Source organism: Molothrus aeneus, chromosome 3 (assembly GCF_037042795.1).
Source record: "Molothrus aeneus isolate 106 chromosome 3, BPBGC_Maene_1.0, whole genome shotgun sequence".
In the NCBI taxonomy this organism is placed as follows: Eukaryota; Metazoa; Chordata; class Aves; order Passeriformes; family Icteridae; genus Molothrus; species Molothrus aeneus.
This window is the reverse complement of record NC_089648.1, coordinates 49477419-49501846: the sequence shown is the minus strand read 5'-3', so window position 1 is coordinate 49501846 and position 24428 is coordinate 49477419. Positions and strand designations below refer to the sequence as shown.

Sequence of the window (24428 nt, the reverse complement as noted above, 5' to 3'; positions counted from 1 at the left end):
ATTATTGTGCTTCAGCCTTACTTCGTGAGCATGCATTGGAAAGATGGATAATTGAGTATGTCTGTACTCTAGAGAAGTGCATGGTAAATGTCATGGGGACTCCAGAGCAATATGTTATCCTGTGTCACCTTGCTAAGTGTTTGGGAGCATGGGAGTCTGCTGAACACTGAGTTGTTGGTGTCCCCTGTCTTCTTGCTCTTGTGTTTGTACTGCATGTTACCTAATAATACTGGCTTGGTGTGTAGATCAACACTGAACTTTTACGTCAGATGACATGACTGTGTAGAATAGAAAGACTGCATGCAAACATCAGCCAGTGTCCTTTAGAAAATGTAATTTGATAGTGTGATTTTGAGTTATTAAAATTAAAAAAACCAAAGAAACCCAAAACAAACAAAGAAACCTCCATAACTGAAATCAACCTGTATTCTTATGTAAGAAAAGATACTGTTCCTGTCTGCAGGAAAAATAAATGCAATTTCCAGAATACACTTTTATCAATAGCCTGGTGATGCTCTGAAGTTCTGTGCATCACATCTCTGACAGTGACTCTTCCCAGGACCCTGATAATCACAGGGAATTGAAAGGGTGAGGCAGCAGGCATGGTGGCTAGACAAGCTGGTTGCAGAGGTCCCCTTAGGGAGGCGGTAACAGGGCCTCCTTATGAACTGCTTCACTGACAGCACTCTTGGGCTTTCATTCCACCCAGGACGACTGTCTAGACATTCATTTATTCTGGCAGACACAAGAGTATCAGCATGGTTGATGAGTGAATTGAGCTCTGCTAATGTTAATCACAGTTTGTCTTTCTCATAGTCTGATGAGTAAATGTACTTGGCTTTGTAAATTTGTATTTGCCTCAAAGGCCTGTTTGCCAGCGTTCAGTGTTTGCCAGTGAGTTTCTGCTATCTGTATGGACAAGGCAGAGGTACCAACAGCTATTGCCCTTGCTGTTGGCATGTTTTCCCCTTTCCATCCATATTTTTGCAGATACTTGAAATTGTTAGCAAAAAATATAAAATTGCAGGCAGGGCTTGTTTCATCCCTATTTATTAAAGGTATCTGGCACAGTTCGTTATATGACCTGTTTTCATCTATTTGCAAATTTGCTGGGATTCAGTCATGTGACGTGTATGAAAGGCTTTGTAGTGAAAATTGTTTGCTCAGACTGCTGTGCAAAGTAACAGGATGTTAAATGAAAAAAACCCAAACAAACAACCTCCCCCCACCAAACTAGCCAGTTGTTGGTAAACTTTCCATGCTTTGCCAGCAGTGTCAGCGCTGCAGACGGCTTGTGCTGGCTGTTGCTGTGTGGTGTGTGTGTCTGGAGGCTGATGCCACGCTGGTGCAGGGCCCGTGGGCAGCTGGTGTGTACACCCTGCTCCCGGCTGCGGCTGCCAGCGCCGGCGGCAGCAGCGCCGAGGCAGCAGGGGATGCGTGTGTGTGTCGGGGGAGAGAGGAGATGTGCATCTGTGCTGGTGCTGTTGTTAAACAGTGGGCTTGGTTTGTTTTTTCTTCCTGACCAAAAGTTTATTGTAGCTCTCAACCAGACAGCACACAAAGCCTTTTAAAATATGTGTAAATACTTACATTTTGCTGTTGTGCTGCTATATATATAGAGCAGCCACCTCCTTGAATGGTATGGGCTGCAACCAAAGCACTTATAAAGAGCAGTTAAGAAAGCGGACTAAGAATTATTCTTTGTTTACCTTTACTCAGGGTTTTGATATCTTCCCTTTTTAAAAAACAAATATTCTCCGATGTAATATTTCAAACAACATAAACCTTTAAACATTGCTGAAGACAGCAGTTCATGCAGTGTGCTCTCTACATGTGACATCTTCCTTGCTGTCCCAGTCTGGCTGTGCTGTTACAGCCAATTCAAAAGCCTAGGATGGGCACTCTTCCTGAATCCCAGAGAATAACAGTACAGGAGATTATGGTTGACAATGTTAGCAGCATGGAAACTTGCTTACTAGTGCAGTGTTTGGGAGAGGTGCCATGGACTAGTGACTTGTGAATAAGGCTAAAGAACTGAGAATACCTTGACTTTAATCCTGGCTTTTCCACTGTGTGGGCAGGTTACTAAATCCCTTTGAGACTATGTCTTCATCTTTAAATAGGAATAATAGAGACCCTGTAGAGGCATTGTGAGGATGTATGTATTTATGCAATACTGCAGGCAAGCTTTGTGTTCAGCATCAATCCAGTTATAGTCTAACCTAGAGGATACCATCATCTTTTGGTATCAAACATTACAGTTCTAACTTTGAAAGGGAGCTTCTTTAATAAAATCCAAATACTGAAATCATGACACTTTGCCCTTTTTTCTTTAGTCTGTATGTTTTTTTCTGCTTTTGCATTCTAGAAGAAGGTGTACGTTCTTGTTCTTGGCAGGTTCCTGCCCAGTTAGGGTTCTGTAGCTGCCAGTGTCACGGCAATTATAGTAACTTAGCTTTAAATAAGCTTCTTGGATGTGGCCATCTGTGTGTGGCTGTAGTACCTGTTGTTCAGAGTGGTGAATAATCGGGGATAAGGCTTAAGAGAAGCCACAGGCTGGAGAGGCAGCAGAAAGGGACTAGGCCGAGGTCTGTGGCAGGTGACTGGGTTTCCCAGCTCTCTGCAGCCTCTGTTTCCCTGCTTTGGCTGTGAGCCGCGGGCGGGAGGAGGGCAGGAACAGGACAGCCAGTAGCTACGGTGGGCTGCTTAAACAGGTGCTTGATTTTTTTTTTGTTGCTGTTTTCCTTCTTTTTCAAGGACTTACCGAATTCTATTCCAAACAGTTTTCGGGATATCCAAATAGCTTAGCTCGCCTAAGTGCGAGGGAGGAGAAAATCTTTTCCTCCCCAGCCTTTTTGAATGTGTCCGCTCAAGGGTTATAAGCAGGCCACTCCCTTCTGCTGGGAGCTAGCCATTGGGGACAGCAGGGACATCCTTGAGAGCAGCATCTCACAATGATCGCCTATGTGCACTGCCTGCCCGCCGAGCCGATGGTCGGGTGCCTCGGCAGGAGCAAGTGGCAGCCCAGCTGCAACGATGAGGAGGAGGAGGAACTCATCCCGCTGTATTCCAGCAAAATGGGCAACGCTCACACCAAGCTGCCTGGGCGCCTCAAGAAAAAGTTTCTGAGCAAAGACGACAACTCCTTTTGGCCAAGTAAGATCAGTTCCTGTTCCTTAGCATTTTGGTCATTTAGTATTACATTGTCATCACTGAAAAAACAACTAAATAAAACAAATATAAACAAGGAAAATACTCTTATTTCTCTTCTGGAGGATGAAGGCATTGGGAACAATTTTCTTACAAAAGTAATGTATTTGCCCTTCAGGACAGTGCATGTAAATATTGTATCTGATGGGGATGCTAAGTTGATACAGGATGGTACTGCTTTGTACATTTGACATGTGATATGTCTGTGTTTGAGAGGTCTTGAGCACTCGCTTTCAGTTCAATAATGCTCCTTTGCAGCAAAATGATTGTTTTAGATGAGTGGAACTGTTGACGTAGCACTGTAATTGAAAGCTATAGGAACAGGCCAGGAAAAATAAGAAAAAGGTCTGACAGACTCAAAAGGTGCTTAATGCAGTTGACGAGTACTTATTTGAAAAAAACAGTTGGCTTTTGAATAACCTTTGGTCTAAGGTTATTTTCTCTCTGAACGTGAGAAGAAAGAATTCCTGAATTGTGATGACTCTCCTTTTTTAATCTGAATAGTTTCAAGTTTCACTGGCAAATACAGATGGGAAATAAGGAGAGAAGAGGACGGACAATGGTAATGTTAAGCTGCTTTGTTTTTAGCCTTAATGCCTGCCTTCCCTTCTTTTCTGGCCACCTAAGCAAAGGCACCCAGCTGTTTGTGGAATGGTTGTATATTTCTACGGCAGAAAACTCTATTTAAGGGTGATGGGGGAGAAATTTCACAAGACAAAGAAAGCTTTTCCTGCAAAAGCCAGCTGGCTGGCTATCTTGTGCCAGGTCTTTTGGGGAAAAAAAAAAAAGGTACAGGAGTATATTTACAACTGTATTGATTTTTCTTTTTCTCATTAGTCTCACACTGACTATCTGACAATGGTTCGTTATTACCAGGAATTGAAAAATCCCCATCTTGCCACATGATGCTAACACTGATTAGCAAAACCACCTGTATTTTGTTTTCTGAATTATCATATTCTCCATTCATTACTAAGCAAGCTTCATTTGATGTCCCCTCCTGCTCCTGTAGGAGGAGTGTGAATTACATGATTGTTTCAGACCTTTTTCAAGAGCAGGTAATTTTTTATACTGCATGCAAAGACGAATCCACGTCTTCTGCTGAATTTTTGTATTTTTGAGCACAGGATCAATTCTGGTTCATTTAGGGGGAAAATGAAAAATCTTCCTTTATGTAAAACTATATAGTCACTGTCAGACCTAGGGAAGCCCTGAAGTTAGGGACTAGGAAGCAGCTTCTAGGGATGCTCTTAGGGAGGAGGATATGGCCCTTCTTGCCCCAGACAGCCTGGGGTGTGTGTATGTGTCTTCTGGGATTTGTCTCTCTTGCTGGATGACAGGTTAGTTCATTCCTACAAAGCTGTGAGCTGACTTTCAGAGCTGGTTCTCGTAGTGCCCTCGGAGGGGTTGCTCAGAGCATTGTGAGCAACCACTCTGTTTGGATCTGCTTCTCCAGAGTGTGGAAATGTGATTGAGGAGCATGGGCAAGGAACTCAGAAATCCCTGCTCCCTCACTGCAGCCTCCCTCCTTTTTCTCTTTGTGATGTCCATAGGGAAAGCATCCCCTTCTCTCTAAAATGTGCCTGAATTGAAATTACAAAACTTTCCAGAAGATATTTGACAATTTGTCCATGTGTGTAATTTCACTGATTTATAGTACAACACTTACATAAGCAATTGAATTATTTGACTTGTGATCTAACAAAGCTATTTAATGCAATTTTTGGTCCTTAGCAATGAACTTTCACGTATTTCAGACCAAGTTTATTGCAGTATTCCTTATGTTGAATTTCACTGATATCTGGTATGACCCAATACATTTTATTTGTTCTTTCTGAATTCCAAATCCTCACAGTTTCAATGAAATTTTTTCATTGAGACAGTGAATGACAAAAATCAATCACCCTGCTTTCTGGCCTGACTTTCCCAGAACCTCTGGTGCTTCAGTGGTGGTGTCCCAGCACAGTACAAGTGTGTAGATTGTGGGACACCAGCTCTGCCTTCATTGGCTCCTTTCTTACTCGTTCCCAGTTCATAGAAACAAAAGAATCGCAGAGTAATTAAGCCATCAGTTAAAAGTGTTATGGGTGGGGCAGGTACTATTTCTCTTTGAGTAGGGAGACTGTCACTTTAAACTCTGTTAATGTTTATTTTAAGGAACAAAAGTGTTTAAGAGTGGAAGTGCTTTCTGGGACCAGGTCAAGAGATAACTGCAAAGCACAGCAGGGGATTATTGGCTGGGCTTTATCTCTGTTGATAAAGGCCTCCCTTTGGGGTCCTTATCCAGCATCATGAGAACTGGGCTTGGAGAGCTTTCACAGTGCTGATACACTCCACAGAAAATGCTCCCAGTAGTGTTAGGGTTGTTTGAAAACATAATACAGTCAAATTATTTGAACTTCTTCATGGGCTGGGGGGGGCATCCTCACTGGGGGGATCCTCAGTAGTTTGCAGCAGTAGTCCTTGTGCTCCTGCTACCAAATAATCAATAATCAAAATACTTATGGTGTGATGTAGCAGCCATAATAATCAGGTTACCATTTTAGGGTTTGAAGGTTTTTTAAGCTGTTGCGATTAGTCTGATAAAACTTATAAACTGATAAAAATTAGTCATGTTGTGAAGTCAAAGTTCTGCATTACCAGCTCAGCCTTGTTCCAGCATCTGTGATGCTGTTCTTCTGCTGTTCTTTGCTGCTAGACTGAGTGCAAATAGACAATGTAGGATTAAAATCAGTCAGAGTGCAGCAGTACATCCTTTAAAAGCCTGTCTGCCTGCCAGAAAAGCAGTATTACAATGCTGCTGGGGCTGTCACCATCACATGTTCATTCACAATTACAAACTCCAGTGGAGCTGAGTGTTTGATAACTGGTTTTCCTGCAACAAAGTTAAAACTGAGGTACTCCACTGGCCAGGTTTGGCAAAAATGTCAGGGGCTTGGTTTAGTTTGCTTTAAATGCCTGCTGAATTAAAACATGAGGCAGTGAGACACTGCTGGCAAGTGACTGCTGCTGTGGGAGGCTGTCACCTCCTGGTTAGAGCATCACCTGCCTCTTGGAGTTCCCATTGCCACTTTTATCCAATTTGCAAAGTTTAAAGGTGTAGTATGCTCTTGCCAGCTTTTTGTGATGATAAAGTTTTGATAAGGAGTTGGGAGTTTTTTCTGTCTTTTACAGATGCAGGAGCAAGCCAGTGGCAATATCAGATTACTTTTAATGTTTGTTAAACAAGTAGCTTCAGTTACTGGGATTTTTTCTCAGTGTTTTGTTGCCTGCTAGCTCATGAAAGAATGCTTTCTTCTTCTTTATTCATATCTGTAAAGCTGAGAATTGTCTGTATGATTTGTATTTTGTGAAAAACATAAAATTTGAAATAGTAGCTATATCTATTTATACATTAATAGAATATTGTGAACCAAGTTGGGTATTTCATTAGCTACTGTTTGCTTTGCTTTTTTCCAGGTTTCTCTTCCAATAGCTATGAGATTTAAATTTCCCTATATAAGGGTGTTATACTAAAAAGAAAAAGATGCCAGAATCCTTGCAAACTGAGAGGATTCATTCTTTGCTGTCTCATTTAGCAGTGTGAAACAAAGGCTGAATTGCTTTCCATCTCTGCAAATTCTGGGCTGTGTGGAGCACTGAGCAAGCCTTTGTGGCCTTCCATGCCCTAAGTGACACAAGGACTCAGTCTCTGTGGTGAATGGCTGGGACAGCTACTTACAGAGCCTTGTGCAAGTGACTGGCCACCCTCATTCCCAGTTTTATCTGCTGCATCCAGCTCATACCATAACAGCTGACATAGTGGATTGCACCAGAAGAAGCCAGGAACTGGTTTGTTTTGAAAAGAAAAAGTAAATTTGATGTAATTTTTATTACATGTCTAAAAAATGGGGGAATTCCCCTCTCCCTCCTTCCTTTTCTCTATGTGTTTTTAATGTCTTGTCTTACGGCTGAGATTTTTTGGAGGTTTTGTTCATTTGGCTAAAACAAACCACGGTAATGTTGCAAAGCAGGGGAACTTCTCCATTTGGACAAAATTACTTCAGGTCTTGGATAAATAACAGCCCTTCTGGTGTGTGTTTCTATATGTGTATTGCATTTCTTACCCACATTCTCTGCATGTTCCATAGAAAACAAGCCTCCCTGCCTGTGCTCTTCTGGACAGGCCATGGAGGTCCAGCACTTGGTCTCCTGTGCCTTTTCATGCTTCAAATGCAAGAGTGACGTGGATGAAGGGAGGGAGGAGGAAGAACTTGGAATATGATGGTTCAAAAGATGGTAATGTTGGGTTGTTGTAAAACACTCAAGTGAATCACTAACATGAATAGGAAGGTCTTCCTAAGTTTCCTGGCTGAAAGAAAACACTTGGCTAGCCTGACTGCTCACTGTTAGGTGTGAACCTGAGCTTGCTGTTGCAAGGAGGTGCTGGTGGTGGACATTTCATTCCTCTCTGCCTGTGAGCAGTGAAGAAGCTGTCTGTGGTACTCAGGAACACAAGGAAGAGGTGGTGAGGTTTTGGTATGGAGCTCATTAACACCCCTCAAGTGCATCTGGAGGAGTGTGAAAAAATAGAGAGCTCAGAGACATATTTTGGGTAGTGTTTTTTATGACTGGGGCAAGGGAGCATTTGCTGTAGTTAAGGAGGTAAAGCAACATAAATGCAAATTCACATGTGAAACAAGTAAGATTGGAAAGCCCATGGCTGAGGATAGTGGTTAATGGTACACTGAGTAGGTTCTTCAGTGTTTAATTTGATGAAAGCTTCTGGGGTTTTTGGATGCTGGGTACAATATGTTTCCAGGTCTTACTGCAAGTTGCTTGTGAAGTCAGTAAATGGTTTTGAGTGCTGTAAGAAAATCAGATCAGATTATTGTGGAAACATGGTAAGGAGAATGGGAAACCTCACAGAAAGGGCATCCTTTAAAGGAAATGGTTATTAAAAGTCTGATAGATTACAATAGATTTTTAGCCCTCTATTGTTTCCCTGCCCTAATCCAATGACCCATCATTGGCAAATGCCTGTGTTGCTTGATTTTCAAGATTTTCAAACCTCTGCTTAGTTATCAGCTCTGCTTTTTTCACCTGTCCAGAGCCACGTGCTCCATCCTATGGGCTGTGATACTTAAAAGGTGCTCATTCTCTGAAATACATCACTTCTGTCCTCTGCTCTCAGTTGCTTGCACAAACATTTCGGTGGTAAAGCAGACTTGCACTTTGCTGGCATTGGAGCTGGTAGCATATAAATCTGTTTTATTCATACCTTGTAGTGTTAATAAAAAAAGACACGTTTAAAATAATGCCAAATGCCAGTAGGCTTAGTGACATTTAAGCATGAGCGATGCTGTCAGTCCATCCGCAAACAAAAGCGTTACGTCTTAATTTGTCTAATTACACTCTAACATGCAGGCCAGCTGCTGCTGTGAACAAAAGCAGTTGATCACACCATTTTATTAATTGCATATTAATTGCCACATTCATGTTAACCATATGGGAGACAGTGGAGTAGAGTGAAGGCTACTTACTGATGGAAAAGAGAAAATGAACTGGCAGAGTAGGGTCTGCAGGGGACAAATCTTAGAATGATAGGGTGCCTGGAGCTTGTTGATGCGATCTGATTTTTACAAATATCTGGGCTTTTTTTCACCCATCTAAATTACTGTATTTAAAAGTGAGAGGGATTTGAGTAGAAAGGATTGCGTCTTGCATGGTGACTGCATATTTGTGAAAATCCTACTGTGCAAGTTGATATTGAATTTGTTTGGTAATTTGCAGAAGGCAGGCCTGCTGGCACGTGGCTGCCTGCCTTTGTCTGCCTGCTGTGCTGATGGATGCACCTGCACTGACTGGAATCACTTCTCATAGGAGCAAGAGGGGTACCAAACTTGCTGGGTTTTATATTTTACGCAGTTTTGCTCCAAGTATGTAGCCTTTTTAGATGATGGTAGTAAGTCTTGAATAGAGCTGGATTTCTTAGAATGAAAAATAAAAACCTTGACGGGGTAGATTATAGATTAATTGGTGTAAAATAACCTACAGCAAATAGCAAATGGCCTGGCCCCCTGCGTTTATCTGGCATCAGATTACCTAGTAGGATATTTAATGATATTTAATTTATCTTCTTGAAAGTGAGACTTGAGAAACATACCCTCAATTTCTTTTTTTTTTCCTTTTTCTTTTTGCTGTGTGGAGGCAGCAGCTACTCTCAGCAGATGCGCAGCAGTTCTGTCAGGCAGCAGGTGCAGGCTGGAGTAGACATGAAGTGATTTCTGTCCTGTCACACCCAGACTGACATTATCACGGTCTGTAGAGCATCTCCTTCAGCAGGGCTGTGGGGTTGTTGTCTCCTGCCTCCAAGCAGCACTGTCCTGCAGGCGGGAACATGCAGTAGGGACAAATTATATGATACATGCAAAGAAAGCTTACTGGACTGAGACCTAAAAAAGTCCTCAAGGTCTGCCTTGAGTTTATTTTCTTGCCTTCCCCTTCATTTCTCTTCATAAAGGAAAGCAAAGACCCATATTAGAATTTGTAAGACAGAGGAGCAGCAGGCTTGGTAGGAGGAAGGCCCAAGGGCAACTCTTTGCTTTCTTAGAAAAGAAGTAATGAGATAATGGCAGATCAAATAGAAATATGTCTACTGTGAAATAAAGTGCACAACTGGACCTGGAATCCACAGTAATTTAGAGAACTCAGTCTTGTGAATCAATTAAATATTTTGCTTGGCTTTTCTAAAATGAATATTTCAATGTTAAAGGCTTAGTCCTACCTCATTGCCAACAGATGGCATTTTGCTTGCATTTCCTCTATCTCTCAGAAGAGCTAGGATTGAGAGAGATTGGCTAGTTAAAAGGAAAGGGAGAGGGTCAGAGCCTTTGTTTTAATTGACATATTGTTCCAAAAAAAACTCCCTAGAAAGCATTTTTCAAACTGTATTGGAAGGCACAAAAGGAGACACAAGGAGTCGCACAGTTAAGGAATTGCTAATAAGCAGTTGAGAGGTAGATTGGGATCTGATCTATTCTAAGAACATGCAGTGCAAAGCAAACAATAATGGTGACATTCTTATGTCTAAGCAGAAATTGGGGCAGTGGGGTTGTTGTGGGGCATTTTTTTTAATAAGAAAAATGCTTTAGGTGGCTCATCGCAATTACGTCTCAATTGGTGCTGTAATACACAGCAGTGTGGAGTCTGGATTATAGAGATAAAGCATGATTGGAAAGGCACAGCTTGAATTTTGGATTGCAAGCAGTGCCTGCCATTACAGCAGTTACAGAAACAGTGCCTGATGTGTGACATGACCAGTTCTGACTTGGAGTCATTGGAAGAGAATAAATGTGAAACCCCACGATGCCAGCTCTCCAGTCCCAGCATAAGGGTGCTTAATCAGCCTCGCCAGGTCTTCTCCACTCGGGCAGGCAGGCTGGGGCCTGACCATTACTAATTTAAAGGCTGAATTCCCCAATGCTCTGCTTGTGGCTGTTAGGCTGCAGCTCCTGGCATGTGCTTGGAAACTCTATCTCGGTGTTTGGGGGACTGACTAGATTACCAGTGATCCCACCAGCTGAGCATGAACTGGTGTTGCTGGAGAAGATACAAAATCTTGTAAATGCTATGGTTGAAAGACCAGTTATCTGTCTCTGATGCCTTTTCCGGGGCAGTGCTCAGCTAGCTGCTCTGTGTGGGGTCAGTGGCCATGTCCTGTTCATCCCAAAGGTCTCATGCCCTGTCTGACTGATTTCTGATTTGAGCCACAATGACTATGGGGCAACTTTTCCTGCTCTGGTTTAATGCTGTCGTTTGTTCATTGTCCTTTATGTGGTTTGACAAGGAATTTAAGAACAGTGAAGTTTCCCACACAAGGGTTGCAGAGCACATTTGTCATTGCCCAAAGGCATCAACAGAAGTTTATAAAACCATTTCTGTGTGGTTTTGGGATGTGTTCCAGGAAGGGCTAATTAAACTTGGAGCTGGGTAGCATCTTCAGAATAGGTTTGGCACACCTCATGAATGATCCCTCAAAGTTGTTCTCGGTGTCTTTTAACCTGGCCTTCCTTCTGTTTGTCAGGCATGATGCTATTGCCACAAACACAATGCTATGGCTAGACCAGGAACAGTGGGCTGCTGTTCGAGGGGAGCAAGCAGGTCCCCAAGCAGATGCTGGTGGCAACATTAGGGTAAATAATTAATAACATCAAAGGAAAAGACACTCCTTTATGTCCAGTAGTTGAAGGTGAGCAGTTTTTTTTTTTTTCTCTGGGTATGATGCTAACCTGTTCCTGATAGGTTTAATTATTTCAAAGAGAAGAAAGATTATAATTACCCTGATTTTAAAAGGAGCATTTTCAATGCCTTATAAGAATGCAGTGTTTTAATTTATTGCTTCCTGGGGCTGGGTGTGTGCTCTGTACAGGATATTAGACATTGTGGATGTGTCAGGTACTTTTAATGGCTGTAATTTCAAGTATGTTCTTCAAACCAGCCATAGTTGAAAAACAAAGATGTAAATTGAGTTTTGGTGTGCATCAGCTTAGACAATTCCTTGCATGATGGCAAAGCAGGGATCCTGTTAGCTGGTGCTTTTGTCTATGGTGAATTGGGATTGAAGTTTTTTAATGCTGCATCAAAGCATCCTAAATGGATGCCAAAGTCAAGACTATTTGTGTCATTATCCATCAGGATGGGAAAAAGGAATTGCCTTTTCATGCATATTGCATAGCAATTTTGGGAAAATACTGCTGTGGTTTTATTGACTGGTTTTCCTGAAGGTTTATTCACATTGACCATGATCTCCTATCTCCTTTAAGTTTAAATGGAATCTTCTGCTCCAGGGGTCAGCCCTGCCCTGGAGCTGGTGTAAAGTTTCACCCCTGATTCTTCCAGACTTCTAATACCATGCTTCTTCTCTCTTCTGACTGACTAATAATGAAAAATGCTCTCCCGTTTTAATTCTGTAATAGCACATAAGTCAGTAATTAACAGTCTTCTGAACCAATTTTTACCTCACAGTTGAATTTGGAATATTGTGCACAGTGTTAAAATGCAGCTGCTGGGATACACAGTAGTTTTATCAATTATCTTGGGGTGGCAGGGTTGTTTGCTTAGTAGTAGTTGACTACTGATATTTCTTTGCCTTGTTCCAGCTACTGGAAAGTTTCAGGAATGAAACTTACTCACCTTCTTTTCTATGTGGGAAAACCCATGGTATTTCTACACAGAAATTGATTTTTAGGGTCTGCGTAATTGCCTCTATATTTTTGTATTGTCTCCAGCTAAGTGTTGGAAATCTGATTTGTAGTGTACCTCTTATTAGTGGGATGATACATTCAGAAACTCTTTGAAAAATAAATTGGTAGTTTCAGTTTAAGTGGTGCTGATCTGAATTGTAGATGCATGCTTGCATTTCAGTTGTCTTTGAGCAAAAGTTCAGCACTGGGAGCAAATTGCTATGAAGAACTGCTGTCAGGTTACAGAGCCTGAGGTCTGTTCAGAGCTGAAGAGGCAGTGATGGTGATATAGCTGCCCACTTTCAGAGGTTTGCAGATACAAATAGTGAACATACTCAGAGAAATAATTTTAAAACTAGCCTCAGCTGTCTCAAGTTTTATATTTACATTTCTTCAACTTCTACTTCAGCTCTTCTGACAAAATGCAAACTTTACTGCAGTTTATGTTTCATGCTTAGTGGGGAAACCAAAGATACCAAAAGAGACATTTTTGCATTTAAGAATGATATCTTTAATTTTAAGTAGTGTATGTTAAACCCCTTGCTGTGTTACAGCTTTTCTGTTTGGCCAGAAAAAATGTAGGTATCTGCAGTGGGGATCCTGAAGGAAAAGCAAGGGATCTATTCTTTTCTGTCTGGCAGGAAATGGAGGCAGAAATTGAAGACAGAAAATGGGAGGGGAGAGAATCTGCATTTTTAAATATTTTGTGGAATACATTTTGATGAGGAACATTGTGATTCCTGTTGTTTGCCTGTTGCCCACACATACTTATTTATAGAAACCATTGCCACAATACTAAAATACACAATAGACAATGTGCTCATTAGTGCTTCCTGAAGATGCTTGGTGGCAAGGCACCTTTATCACTTTAGCATCACTTAAACTGTTAGATGCATTTTGCTAGCTACTCAAAGAAACACAACTATTATTCGGTAATTAGTGCTGATCCACCATGGCATGTAATGGGGTTTGGGCCTCTAGATTGTGTATGATTAATAAGAGAGCTCTGAAATTTTTAATCAAACAAGTGCTAATAAAAGCTTATGTTGGTATTCACATTAGAAATTTTGAAAGTTCAACTGCTTAAAACAAGTCCTTTCATTTGGTTTTATTGAGGATTTCTGATAAGAAGATGCTGACCACACAAATACAACCTTAAAAATAATTTTCGAAATCTTTTGGTGTTTGATCACATCTGAGGTCCATATGCCCATGGTCAGCCAAAGACAATCTCTGGAGATTCTGTGCTGCACAGATTTTGGTGCAGTTGTTTCCTTACACATTGCTGAATCCAGTAGTAATTATTATTAGCTCACTATTACAGGAACTCCATGCCTTACTTTAGTTTGGAGACTTTTATTTCAGGGCAGATTGTGTCTTTAATTGGAACCTGGGTTTTTAGATTTCGTCAGAAATCTTAGGACTTTAGGAGCAATAGCAAATGTCCATTTATTATTTGTGAGCCTTTACTTTTACTCATCATTTTAGTATTGTGTTGTGCAGATAACATTTTTCAGGTAAAATTTTTGAAAGTTTCTAATGAACAAAACTTTTTTTCAAGTTGCTGTGGAAGGCAGTAAATGGGTGCTTGATGCTTGATTTTAGCATGAGCAGTTGTATGATTCCATGCAGGTTGGTATTTTCCAAGGAGCTTAACTTTTTTCATTTATAGGTTGTAATAGTTCTTAGGAAACTAGAGAATGTACATGCCTAATTTTAAGAGAGTGTGCCTCCAAGCTTAAATGAGACCCACCCAGAATTTATTGAGAGTCAGCAGAAAGCCAAAAAAAGGGAAGAATTTGTAACCCTTTATACTAAAGGAATAATCCATATATAAATAAAAGCATACCGAAGAGCAGTGTTGGGCAGGGAGGCCAAGACAGGCTACAAAAATTCTTTCTAGTGACCTTTAAATAAGTGGAATGAGTGGGGAGTATGTCCCCTTCAGAAAACCCATAAGGAGAATGCAGACTGAGATTAGTTGGAGATGTCTGTTGGATATTAGTGTGGATGCCCAAGAACACAGCTGCCAAAGATGGAATTACTGGGAGATTGTTTGGGACAGAAGTTCAGAAATGGAATTTTTGCTGTCTGGTTTTGTTGGTTTTGCTCCTTGTCCTATAGGATGATTCGAATGAGAAGACTTGCAAGCTTCTCTGCCTGGTATTTTTTCCATCACTAAATCAGAAGAGAATTATTTTCACTGTTGTGCATTATTAGGGCAAGTAAGAGTCAAGATTTTGTAGACTAATTTACTTGCCTCAGCCAGTTTTGATCAGTTCTTTAGGATAAGCCATAGCACAGGAGCATTCAGGTGGATTTGGCATTTAAATTGAGAATATTTCCTGGTGACATCCTAAAAGGGTATTATTCCCTAGGGAATGAGAAAAGTTCTCATCAATTTGCCTTAACTGGGTTTCAGAAATGGCCATAGGAAAAAGGTTTGTGCCCTGCAATTTAAAACAAAACAAAATTGCACATTCACAAAGCGTTTTCTGTTCTCTTGAGTGCCATTACTGTGTGGGGAGATGCTCTAACCAAAAGAAACTGCTGCTTTGTCTGCCAGCAGCCCTGCCCAAATGCTGCCTTTTCTCTCTGCCGATGTGTTTGCATGATAGAGTATCCTGTGGAAAGATGTTTTGAATTGTTAAAGGAATGAATTAGCTTTATTGTGCTGTGACCTAAATAGGATCATCAGATCAATCAGTCTGCTGCTTTTCTGTCCTCTCTGGCTTAGGTTGTGTTGCTTCTCCTTCTCATCTTGCTCCCCCTTCCCTCTGCCCCCGCCGGGCAGCCCCTTTCCCAGAGCCTGCAGGCATAATCCTTTATGATCTTGGATAAAGGAGGGCACAGCCGGGTACCCTCTTTTCCAGCAATATCTGCCCCCTAATAGCCTGCACAGGCCCAGGCTCAGCCCTGGCTCCCCTGCCCCTGCACTGGGGCACGGGTCCTTCTTGGCGTGCTGTTGTGGTGGCTTTAGGATAAAATAATTTTTCTTCTTTGTTCCTGTCCCCTGTGCATTCTTCTCCTCCTCTTCCTCCTGATCGCAGGTTTAATGGATTGTAATATCTCGGTAGCCGGGCAGTATCGCGCTTCCCCAGGGCTGAGGTTGCCTTGAAAGGGGCCATTGTGAGTGAGGGGAGCCGAGACTGGAGGGCAGCTGAATGCGGTGCCGCCTGGGACGGCCTTTGTGGAGGGAGCACTTTTGTTCTCCTGAAAGATGCCGGGAGAGGGCCAGCCGGGATGGCATCTCAGGGAGGGAGAAACCTGTTCTGACCATAAATTACTGACTCCTGTGCTCTGCAAGGAGTCCATTTAGGCACCAGCAAATGGTTAACAGCATGGGTGAAGGTGGCCAGAACAAGCACAAAGCTTGGGTGTGAGTTTTGAAAATACCTGAGGCATTTGGCCTTTCTGCTGTTTCTTCATGACAGAAGTCTCACTTAGAAGTAAAAGTGCACATTTCAAAGCTGGGTAGTCTTGGTCTGAGGCAGGCAGGAGCCTTGTGACCCGCAGGAAGGAGTTTAATAGCCCTCCTCAGTTTCAGGCTTGCCCTGCAGATGCCTGGGTTCTCTGTGCAGCCTGGGGAGGGGGTGCCTGGGTGTCACTTCCATAGCTGCACCCCTCTGGACACCACAGCTGCTCAGAGTGGGTGGCTGGGGGCGGCAGGGAGCAATCCCGAGCATGTCCTACACAGACACATTCCTGCAGACCTGCTGGAAACAACTGCCCTTCAACAGCTTCTTCCCTGCAAGCTGCTGTAGGATAGCACAGTGGAAACTTATTTACAGCGACCGAGTGACGTGTCTGTAAAAGCAAAGGCATCGATTTAATTGTTTTGAGTACATCTGCTTCCCAGTGTTTCCACTTTCCCTTTTGAGCATTGAACAGAGACTCACTGGAAAAGCTCTCACAATGCAGTCAGTACCCAGCTCAGTTGAACAGTTTTACTATTTCTTTCCTCTTAAAATGTCATAAATGCTACAGAGTTGTTTAATGGAGGATTTTTCCATTGTCCAGATAAAGTTGCTAAGGCCTGCAACTTGAAGTTTAGGTTTTGAGATGATGGTACATTTTAGTAGTTTGATGCATCATTCCATTAATCAACTTGATATATCATGTGTTGGGCTTACCTCCCCTTCATGAAAATAAAGTGGTAAAATTTGTTTTCATTTGTGGGAGGGAGATGGAAAGCATTGCTTTAGCTACTCTTATGTTTTATTTGGTTTTGTTTTTTTTTTTTTTTAAACTTAAATGCTTCCTAAATTTTGTACTGCACATATATGCATGGGGTGGTGATTAGGAAGAGAACGCTGATTCTCAGTGATTCCAGTGTCCCTGTGGACAGCTGCCTCTGGGGCTGCTGCCCGGCAGCTGCTCTGGCTGTGGTTACGAACAACCCAAGAATGTCACTTTTCAACATTTGCCTTTTTATAAAGCTTCAGCTTTTTCAGTGGATTTTGTGCACTGGTGCTAAGGCTCAGGGCACTGGGTTGTGAATGGGGGCTAGACACAAGAGCCCCTCTCCCCCAGGGGCTGGCTGGAAATATTTCTGTGGAAGCTGAATATTTCCAGATTGTTTCACTGGCACCGATGTTTTATGCTGCTGTGAATGTGGAGGGGTGGCTGTCCCAGATGGCTGTCATGGAGCAGGTCAGCTGGAAAGCCCCTCTAAAGAGGGGATAGGCCAGGGAGGGGAGTGAAGGAATGGCTACAGCAGCGTTTCAGGCATGCCGCATGCAAGCAGCCACTCTTCTTTACTTCTTTTCTGCATGTATGTGGCCTCTACTAGAAAATTAGAATCAGTTTAACCACTCAGGGATTAAAAACTAATATAGTTGGACTAAAAAAAGCGTTTTGCTAATGAGTTCATTGCACAGTTGTGATTTTGAGGATGTTGTTTGACACTGAAACTTGTGCCTCTCAGTTTCTTTGCTCTAGTCCCTGACTTTTTAGGAGGATTCTTCTGAGCCAAACTGTGACCAGTCCCATCCAGTGTGAAGTGAAAATTAACATTTACTGAACATCTTCTCCACGTTTTCTGTATTCCTTGTGATCCTTCTGATTGATCTGTATTTCTGTGATCCTTATGTGGCAGCAAGCGTGATCCGTGCTTCTAAGGATGTGGTAACTCAGGCGGTGGGTTAATATTAACTTGTCCAAGGTGGAATAGCAAGTGTGTCACAGAGCAAGGTCTCCCCAGTCTGCCACTTGTCTCTGAGTCATTTGCATGTAAAGAACTGATACCGCAGTGTGCACACCTACTGTTCATGCTGGGTTTAACTAGCTTTAACAAGCTTTTAAATTTTATTCTGTCAGGTTAATTTTAGGTGGGGTTTTTTGTTCTTGTTGTTTGGTGGGGATTTTTGTGAGTTTGCTGGATTGGCAGTGTTTGAGGCTGAAGTCCTTTATTTGTTTGCGTAGTGGCTACGATATAAATTTTCTCAAACTGCCCCATCTTTTCCTTCTCTTTTCAGTGTAGGGAGGCTAAGTGCAGAGGAGCGCAGGCATTTCATGCTTTGAGTTCTCAGAGAATTGCTATTAGATGAGAGTTTCTTGAGAAATGAAAAGCCTTTACAAAACGCTGGGTTGAGACAATGTGATGAATTTTATGGAAGTCAGTGGGTTTATCTCAGGTGGAGAAGAGGTTTTGTTTGTTGTTGGACTAGTGCAGAGTCTCAGAGGTGCAGATAGGAGTAGCCAGAGGGTGTTTCCTTTGGGGTAGTCCCTCATGATTGCCATTTTTGATGTCTGACCTCTTTAACAGCATGACCTGAGGGTAGGTGGAAGCAAGGTCGGTGGGGAGGGGGATGAAAGGCAGACATCAATTAAGGTATTGTTAGTTGCTGGGTTTGAATGTCTGCCTCCGTGCTGAGATGGGGTAGAGGACAGTGATCAAGTGCTTGTTCTAAGGCAGGAGAAATGCTCCAGGGTGGGTTGAGGATCCAGTAATAAAAAACTCACTGCACTTGGCACACATTGCAGCCGGGGGTGAAATGAAAGGGATTCCAAGTCGCCCAAAGTACCCAGGATCATGTTGATGATTCACAGTGGCTTGACCATGAAAAGATAACAAAGTCTTGCTTCCGAGGGCTTGCAAGGCTCCTCTGAGGTTCCATAAAGACTTTTGGAAGAGACTGTCTCACTTCAGCCGCCCAGACTCCATCATGTTATGCTTGAAACTCGCTCCTTTCCGTGTGCTCCGCTTCCTACATGCTAAGGAAGTGGCACATGTAGGAAGAGGCACTTCCTTCCTCCTAAAAAAGATCAACACCACGCTGGAAAAGGAGTCACCATCTCCTTGGTTTGCCTTCAGATGGCAATGTAGCTGGACTTAGAAATGGAATCACTCTAAACTCACTTTCAGTGTGTGTCCAGCAAGCATGCATTTTATAGTTTGTGGATGGCAAATGTCTGACAGGGGTATTACTGTATATTTAATTCCAAACCAGCACTAAATAGTTACCTTGTTATCAGAGTTCAATACCAGAGTCATTTTTTGTGTACAGTACTTGATGAAAATCAATGTAAAAAGCAGAGATGCCTTCCCTGCCATTGCTGCCATGGCACCATGGTCTTCTGTCCCTTTGGCAGAGCTGAGCCAGTCAAAATGCCTCTTTGGAGCAGCAGCTGTTGGAGAGACCTACTGCTCATGGTAGTTCTCATGTCAAGCCCATGTTGCAATTGCAAAATCTCTGGATTTGGAAAATCCCGATAAAATGTTGATAGTACTGTGTTCAGACAGTGATGAACAGATTTCATTTACAGTCTGTTTTTCGCTGGGTCTCAACTGTTTGGTGAAACTTAGAAGTTCCTGTGGAGCATCTGCTTTTTACATGCTGTGCTCCAGAGGCTGGAGCCTGCTGCAGCTTTGGGGTCAGCCTGAGCCCCCCGCTGCTGGCATTTCTCTTTTTCCTAAGGAAAAAAAAAACCCTTTCATTGTTAACTCGAGGGGGTTTCCTAAGCTTGCTTTGTGAGGGAGGGCTTGCTTCTTGAGCCTGAACATTGTGCGAAGGGCATGCCCTGCTGAGCACATTCATTTGGTGCTCAGAATTTTCTCTTTAACTTCTGCAAAATTGCAGTTCATTCCTAGGAAGGATGGCTGTGGACCTCTGTACAGATGCATTTTTTTAAGACATGAGGATAAAATGCGCATCTCAAAAACCTGGGCTGTTTCATCTCCGTGCACAAGTTTCGTTTGATGAATAACAGGATCTCTATTAGCCAGAAATAACTCGATTTTGTTTTCCATGTATCTGGTCTGAGATGACGCTAATAAGAATAAATTAGGAGTGCAACTGAATAAAATTCAATATGTAAAATTAGTGTGCTGATGTCTCGGGCAATGGCAGTGGCTACGGGGGGAGCAGTGAGACTGGAATGGGAGGCAGTGCAGAGCCGAGACTGCGTGTTGCAGCCAGCTAAGGCGCAGCTCGGGATCCTTAATAAAGTGGGAGCAAGAGGGTGAAAATAAAAAAAGGGGTGGTGGGGGGAGACGGGGGAAGGATGGGAGCGGTGGGAAAGCAGAGCATCCTGATTAGCACGAAAATGCAACACTCATTTGCAACTGGAAGGAGGCCGGGGCCGCCGGGGAGGTGCGGCGGGAGGGGGCGGGGGCAGGGAAGGTGCCGGGAGCTCCGGCTGCTCCGCCGGCACAGCCGGCTGGAGACATGGGAGGGAGAGCAGGCACCTGCCGGCTCGGGACTTTCTGGAGCAGCCGAACTTGGAGAGCGCAGGAAAGGAGGGTAACAAGAGCGGAGTAACTACTGTGGACAGCAAGAAAACCTTCTTCGTCCTGCGCAAAGGAGAATAACAGCTGGGGTGCTTTTTTCTCCTGTTGGAAGTGGCTGTTTCCAGCGCACATTCGAGGAGGAGAAACTCAGGCCAAAGAATTGTAAATTATTTCGTCTGTCAGAAAGATCTGGACATATTTAAAGTGATTTCAGAAAAAGAAAAGGCAGAGGGGAGAAACGTGGAGAAGAGAAATTTGGTGTGCAGAGTTTGACCAGGTTCAAGTCTGGCAATCACCTTTCTGCAACTCCTCCTTTCTATGGGATTTCAACTTCAGGATCGCAGTTCAGCACCTTGAAAATGGTGGTTTTCATCAACACAAAACTTAAATCTCTCATGAAACTTTTCAAGAGAAAGAGTAAGTATAGTTCTGTGTGTTCGCTGTGCTTTCAGGAGGCAGCCCAGTTCTGAAGGAAAGCGCAGGTCCCGTCGGCTTCACTTCTCCTTCCTGCAGCCTCCTTTTAAGCTTTTCTCACTCTTTTAATCGTTTATCGTTGTGGAGTGTATGGAGGCAGGCTTGTGAGGGTCTTTAGGACCTCTGCTTTGGGACACAGTGGCTTTGGAAGTACTTTGTCACGGTGATACTGAAGGAGCCAAAGTTCTCGGTGTGAAATGGGCAGTTGGGTGACAAGGCAGGGTGTGCCGGTGTGTGCTGGTGTCCTGATGGTTTGTCAGACATCTGTCTCTGCTTATGCAGCTATCGGCTTGTATCACTGAGGTATCTATGTAAAGTTTGTTCTGAGCCAGGTTTTGTTTTTAAAGATGTTCTGGTTTCAGGGTGGCTTTTAAAATCATGTTGATCTTCCTTTAAGTCATGAAGGACAGACAAATCACACTAGAGAGAGAGGTTGGCAAATGTGCACACCACTTCTCTTGACTAGTTTTGATGACCATTATCGATCTGACGAGCAGTAAACCTTAATTTTGCTGCAGCAGGGCTGCAGCCAGACAGTGGGATTGGCAGCAGGTGTTTCCCTCCTCCTCTTCCTCCTCCAGCCTTACCCACTCCCCACCCGCCGGTTCAGCCAGGGAATGGCGTGGGCGTCTTTCACTGACTTTAGGTGTCACATTTTCTGTTAGATGGGGGTGATTGATGCTCTAACCAGGTAGGTGATGACTTCTCCATTTTTTTGTAGTTTAGGTTTGACCGCTGGTGAGCAAGAGCGGGGAGAGTGGGCACAGGCTGAATGTGTATTTGCCTTGTTGAAACCAGTATGTCTTGGGAGAAGGGGGTGGAATGCAGGACCGAGACACAGACATGAGGATACCCATTTTCAGACATTTCGAGGTCTGAAACTAAGAGGGGAAGCAGTTAAGAACCTCCCCTTCACCTCAAGTCCTTTTAAGAAAGAACAGGCATTGAGCATGAGGCTGTAGCTGTTTTGAAGCGAGAGGCAGAGCTTATTTTCCTTATGAATCCCAGTTGTTTCCATCTGAAATGATCCCAGCAGATGACAGTAGTGTTAAGGAAAGCGTAATTTTTCAGATGATAGAAGAGTGTTGCATCCTTTTTGCTTCTCAGTTTTACATGCCACCTCTGCTACCGCAAGGGCATCAGACAAACCACAAAGTGATGCCCCAGGCAGTGCAGCAACAAAGGGGGCATAGGGGAGATGCAGAGCTGACAGCAAGGCTGGGGGCAATGGAGCTGTGGCAGCAGGGCAGGTGCTTGGAAGGCAGCACATCTGTAGTGGCTTTTTCTGCTTTGGAGAGCTAAAAAGCAAGGATGTGCAGCATGCTGACTGAAGGCCAAAGGGTGCCTGGGGGATCATAAAATATGACCCCCACCTGCCCTTTTTCTGTTTACAGCAAGGTAGAGGGATAAGGCTATTCAACTGTTTAAGTTTTTATTGATGATAAACTTGAAACAAAACGCAGTGGCTGTCTCTTGGGGAGCATAAATGATAAACAAATCTTGGCAGTGTGTGCTTTGGCTGTTTTATTGCTAGATTTTCTGAGCTTGAACAAGGTCTGTGTTTTATTTTGACGTTTGTATTGAGTGCAAAGAGGTAGCCAGAGATAGCCCTCTTCAGTGCTGTTGTGCTCTGAGCAGTATTTGTCCACGGAGTTGCTTTTGTTTATATGTGCTTTCCACTCATGACAAAGGAACATAGCTAATTTATTTGCTTCATTGGAATCTTGTTTCTAGTGTGAGGAAGCAGGAGGTCAGACAAGGTTGTTTCCCAATAAAAATGAACCTGTTGTCATCTTTCATGAAGGCTGTCATATTCCCAGGGGCACCTTTGAGCCAAGCTATTCTGCACTGCACAGCACCTGCCATGATCAGGGAGTGGAAAACTGATTCCTTTTTGAAGAGTGGGAGCTAGAGGGGGGGAAAACAGAGTTTCAAGTTTAGAGTGAATAAAACAGCAAGTATAAAAATGGGAAGAGCAAAAGGTGTTTCCTACAGAACTAATTTTAGACTAGCAATTTAAGGGAGGGTTTTTTAACTGTCATGGAAGTGAGGTTCTAAGGAGTGTTTTGATGGCTCTGTGGTGGCAAACAATGGTTCTTTCATTTTTAGATGACATGGGGCAAACTTACATGTGGGATTTTGTGATAGAGCTATCTGCAATAACATCTCATTTTCTTATTATTGTGTCTCTCTGCAGCTGTTTCCAACCTAGATGAAGAGAGTAGATGGACTGTGCATTACACTGCTCCGTGGCACCAGCAGGAAAATGTATTCCTACCCTCCTCAAGACCACCTTGTGTGGAGGACCTGCACAGACAAGCCAAGCTGAACCTCAAGTCAGTGCTGAGAGGTAAGACACTGCTACTGACACGGACACGTCCTAAAACAACAGTACTTTTGCCAGTCTTTGCAAACATATCCAAATTGCAGGCTTTGCAAGAAGTTTATTTGCTTCTCTGTATCACATGTAGAACGTTAGTGGGGTTTTCCTGCTCAAATGAAGGGACAGGGGAAAATTACTTTGCTATGAAGACCATGAGTAAATGTGTTATCTGACAGAGCACTCTAAAACAGGAAAGTGTCTCTTGGCCTATCTGTTTAGTCTTTGGAGTGTTTCCAAAATGATACCTTCAATTTCACTAAGTTAGTGAATTAGTCCATTTGTGAAGAAAAAATATATCAGAGGTGTTTCATTTGGTGATTTCTTTTGTTGTTGCACAGGGTCATTTCCAGGGTTGTGGCTGTTTCTGAGAAGCTGGAAAAGGTGCTGAGGGCAGAAAAGGGAAATGGGGAACAGGGCACTCACAAGGACTCCTCCAGTAATAAAAGTGCTTGCTTGCAGAAGTGTTCAGCATGTTTTTAAGGCCCAGTTTTTACCCATAGTACCTTTGCTGGGGCTGTACCTGTGCAGTCCTGTGTGTTGTGTGAGGCATTGTGTTGTGTCAGTGCAGCCATGAGAACAAAGACATGCAGCCAGCAAGGAGGCCTGCAGAATGTCTGTCCCTGGGCCAGACATAAAGTTTAAAATAACAGTATAATGTTCATGTTCTGGAAACGGTTAACCTAGATTTTTCTTTACACTGGCTGTTTAACAAAGGGGGTTACCCTGCAAAGAGCCAACTTGTTCAAGTCCCTTTTTGTTTCAACAGGAACTGCAGGTACTTGATACCTTGCAAAGTTAACCTGATTTAAAAGAATATTGTATTTTTTTATTTGATTAACCTGACATTTCTGCTTTTTAGACTTGAAGAAAGCTTGATTTTGTATGTCTGAATAGAGAAGTGTTTGACAGCCATATTTGAGTTCTCTTGCCATTTCCCCAGTTAATTGATTTTCACTGTCTCTTACTAGGTGCTTTTTGTTATCATTTAATAGGGAAGTCTTGACAGCCAGTTTTATTGTCTCCTGCATGGCTCAGCAGATAGCCTGTGTGCCCTCTGTACTTATTACTGGTTTAATACATTTGTGCAGTTCCTTAGCCTTGAAACATTTATTGTTCTCTTGCAGGCACGCTTACCAGTCCTTTGCAAAATGAAAATATTTATCAGTCCTTTACAAAATAAAAATATTTGCCTGCTTTAGATTAAAAAGAATAGTGATGGTTTTTAGCTTTTTTGTGAACTTTAACCACTCATTCCAATATTTTTTCCTGTTCTCTGTTTTGGACTGTTAAAAAAACCCCAAAAACTTGCACAGGCTAAAATGCACTGATTTTCTTGAGTTTTATCAGAAATGTAACTACTGCAGTTTCATGTTCTGTTTAAACACATTTATATCTAATATATTTG

At 42.8% G+C, this 24428-nt stretch overlaps 1 protein-coding gene across 2 annotated transcripts in view; it reads left to right on the top strand.

Moving 5' to 3' along the window:
• NHSL1 (NHS like 1) overlaps window positions 1-24428 on the top strand; it is a 181595-nt gene that overhangs the window by 103254 nt on the left and 53913 nt on the right. The window contains exons 1-2 of one of the 2 annotated variants that reach the window (XM_066546880.1): window positions 20503-20583; window positions 22838-22990. In XM_066546880.1, coding sequence (XP_066402977.1) covers window positions 20526-20583; window positions 22838-22990 — 211 coding nt within the window. In that variant the 5' untranslated portion in view covers window positions 20503-20525. Of the gene's footprint in view, window positions 1-20502; window positions 20584-22837; window positions 22991-24428 lie in introns of those variants that run through there. The other variant, XM_066546879.1, reaches the window with a different exon arrangement.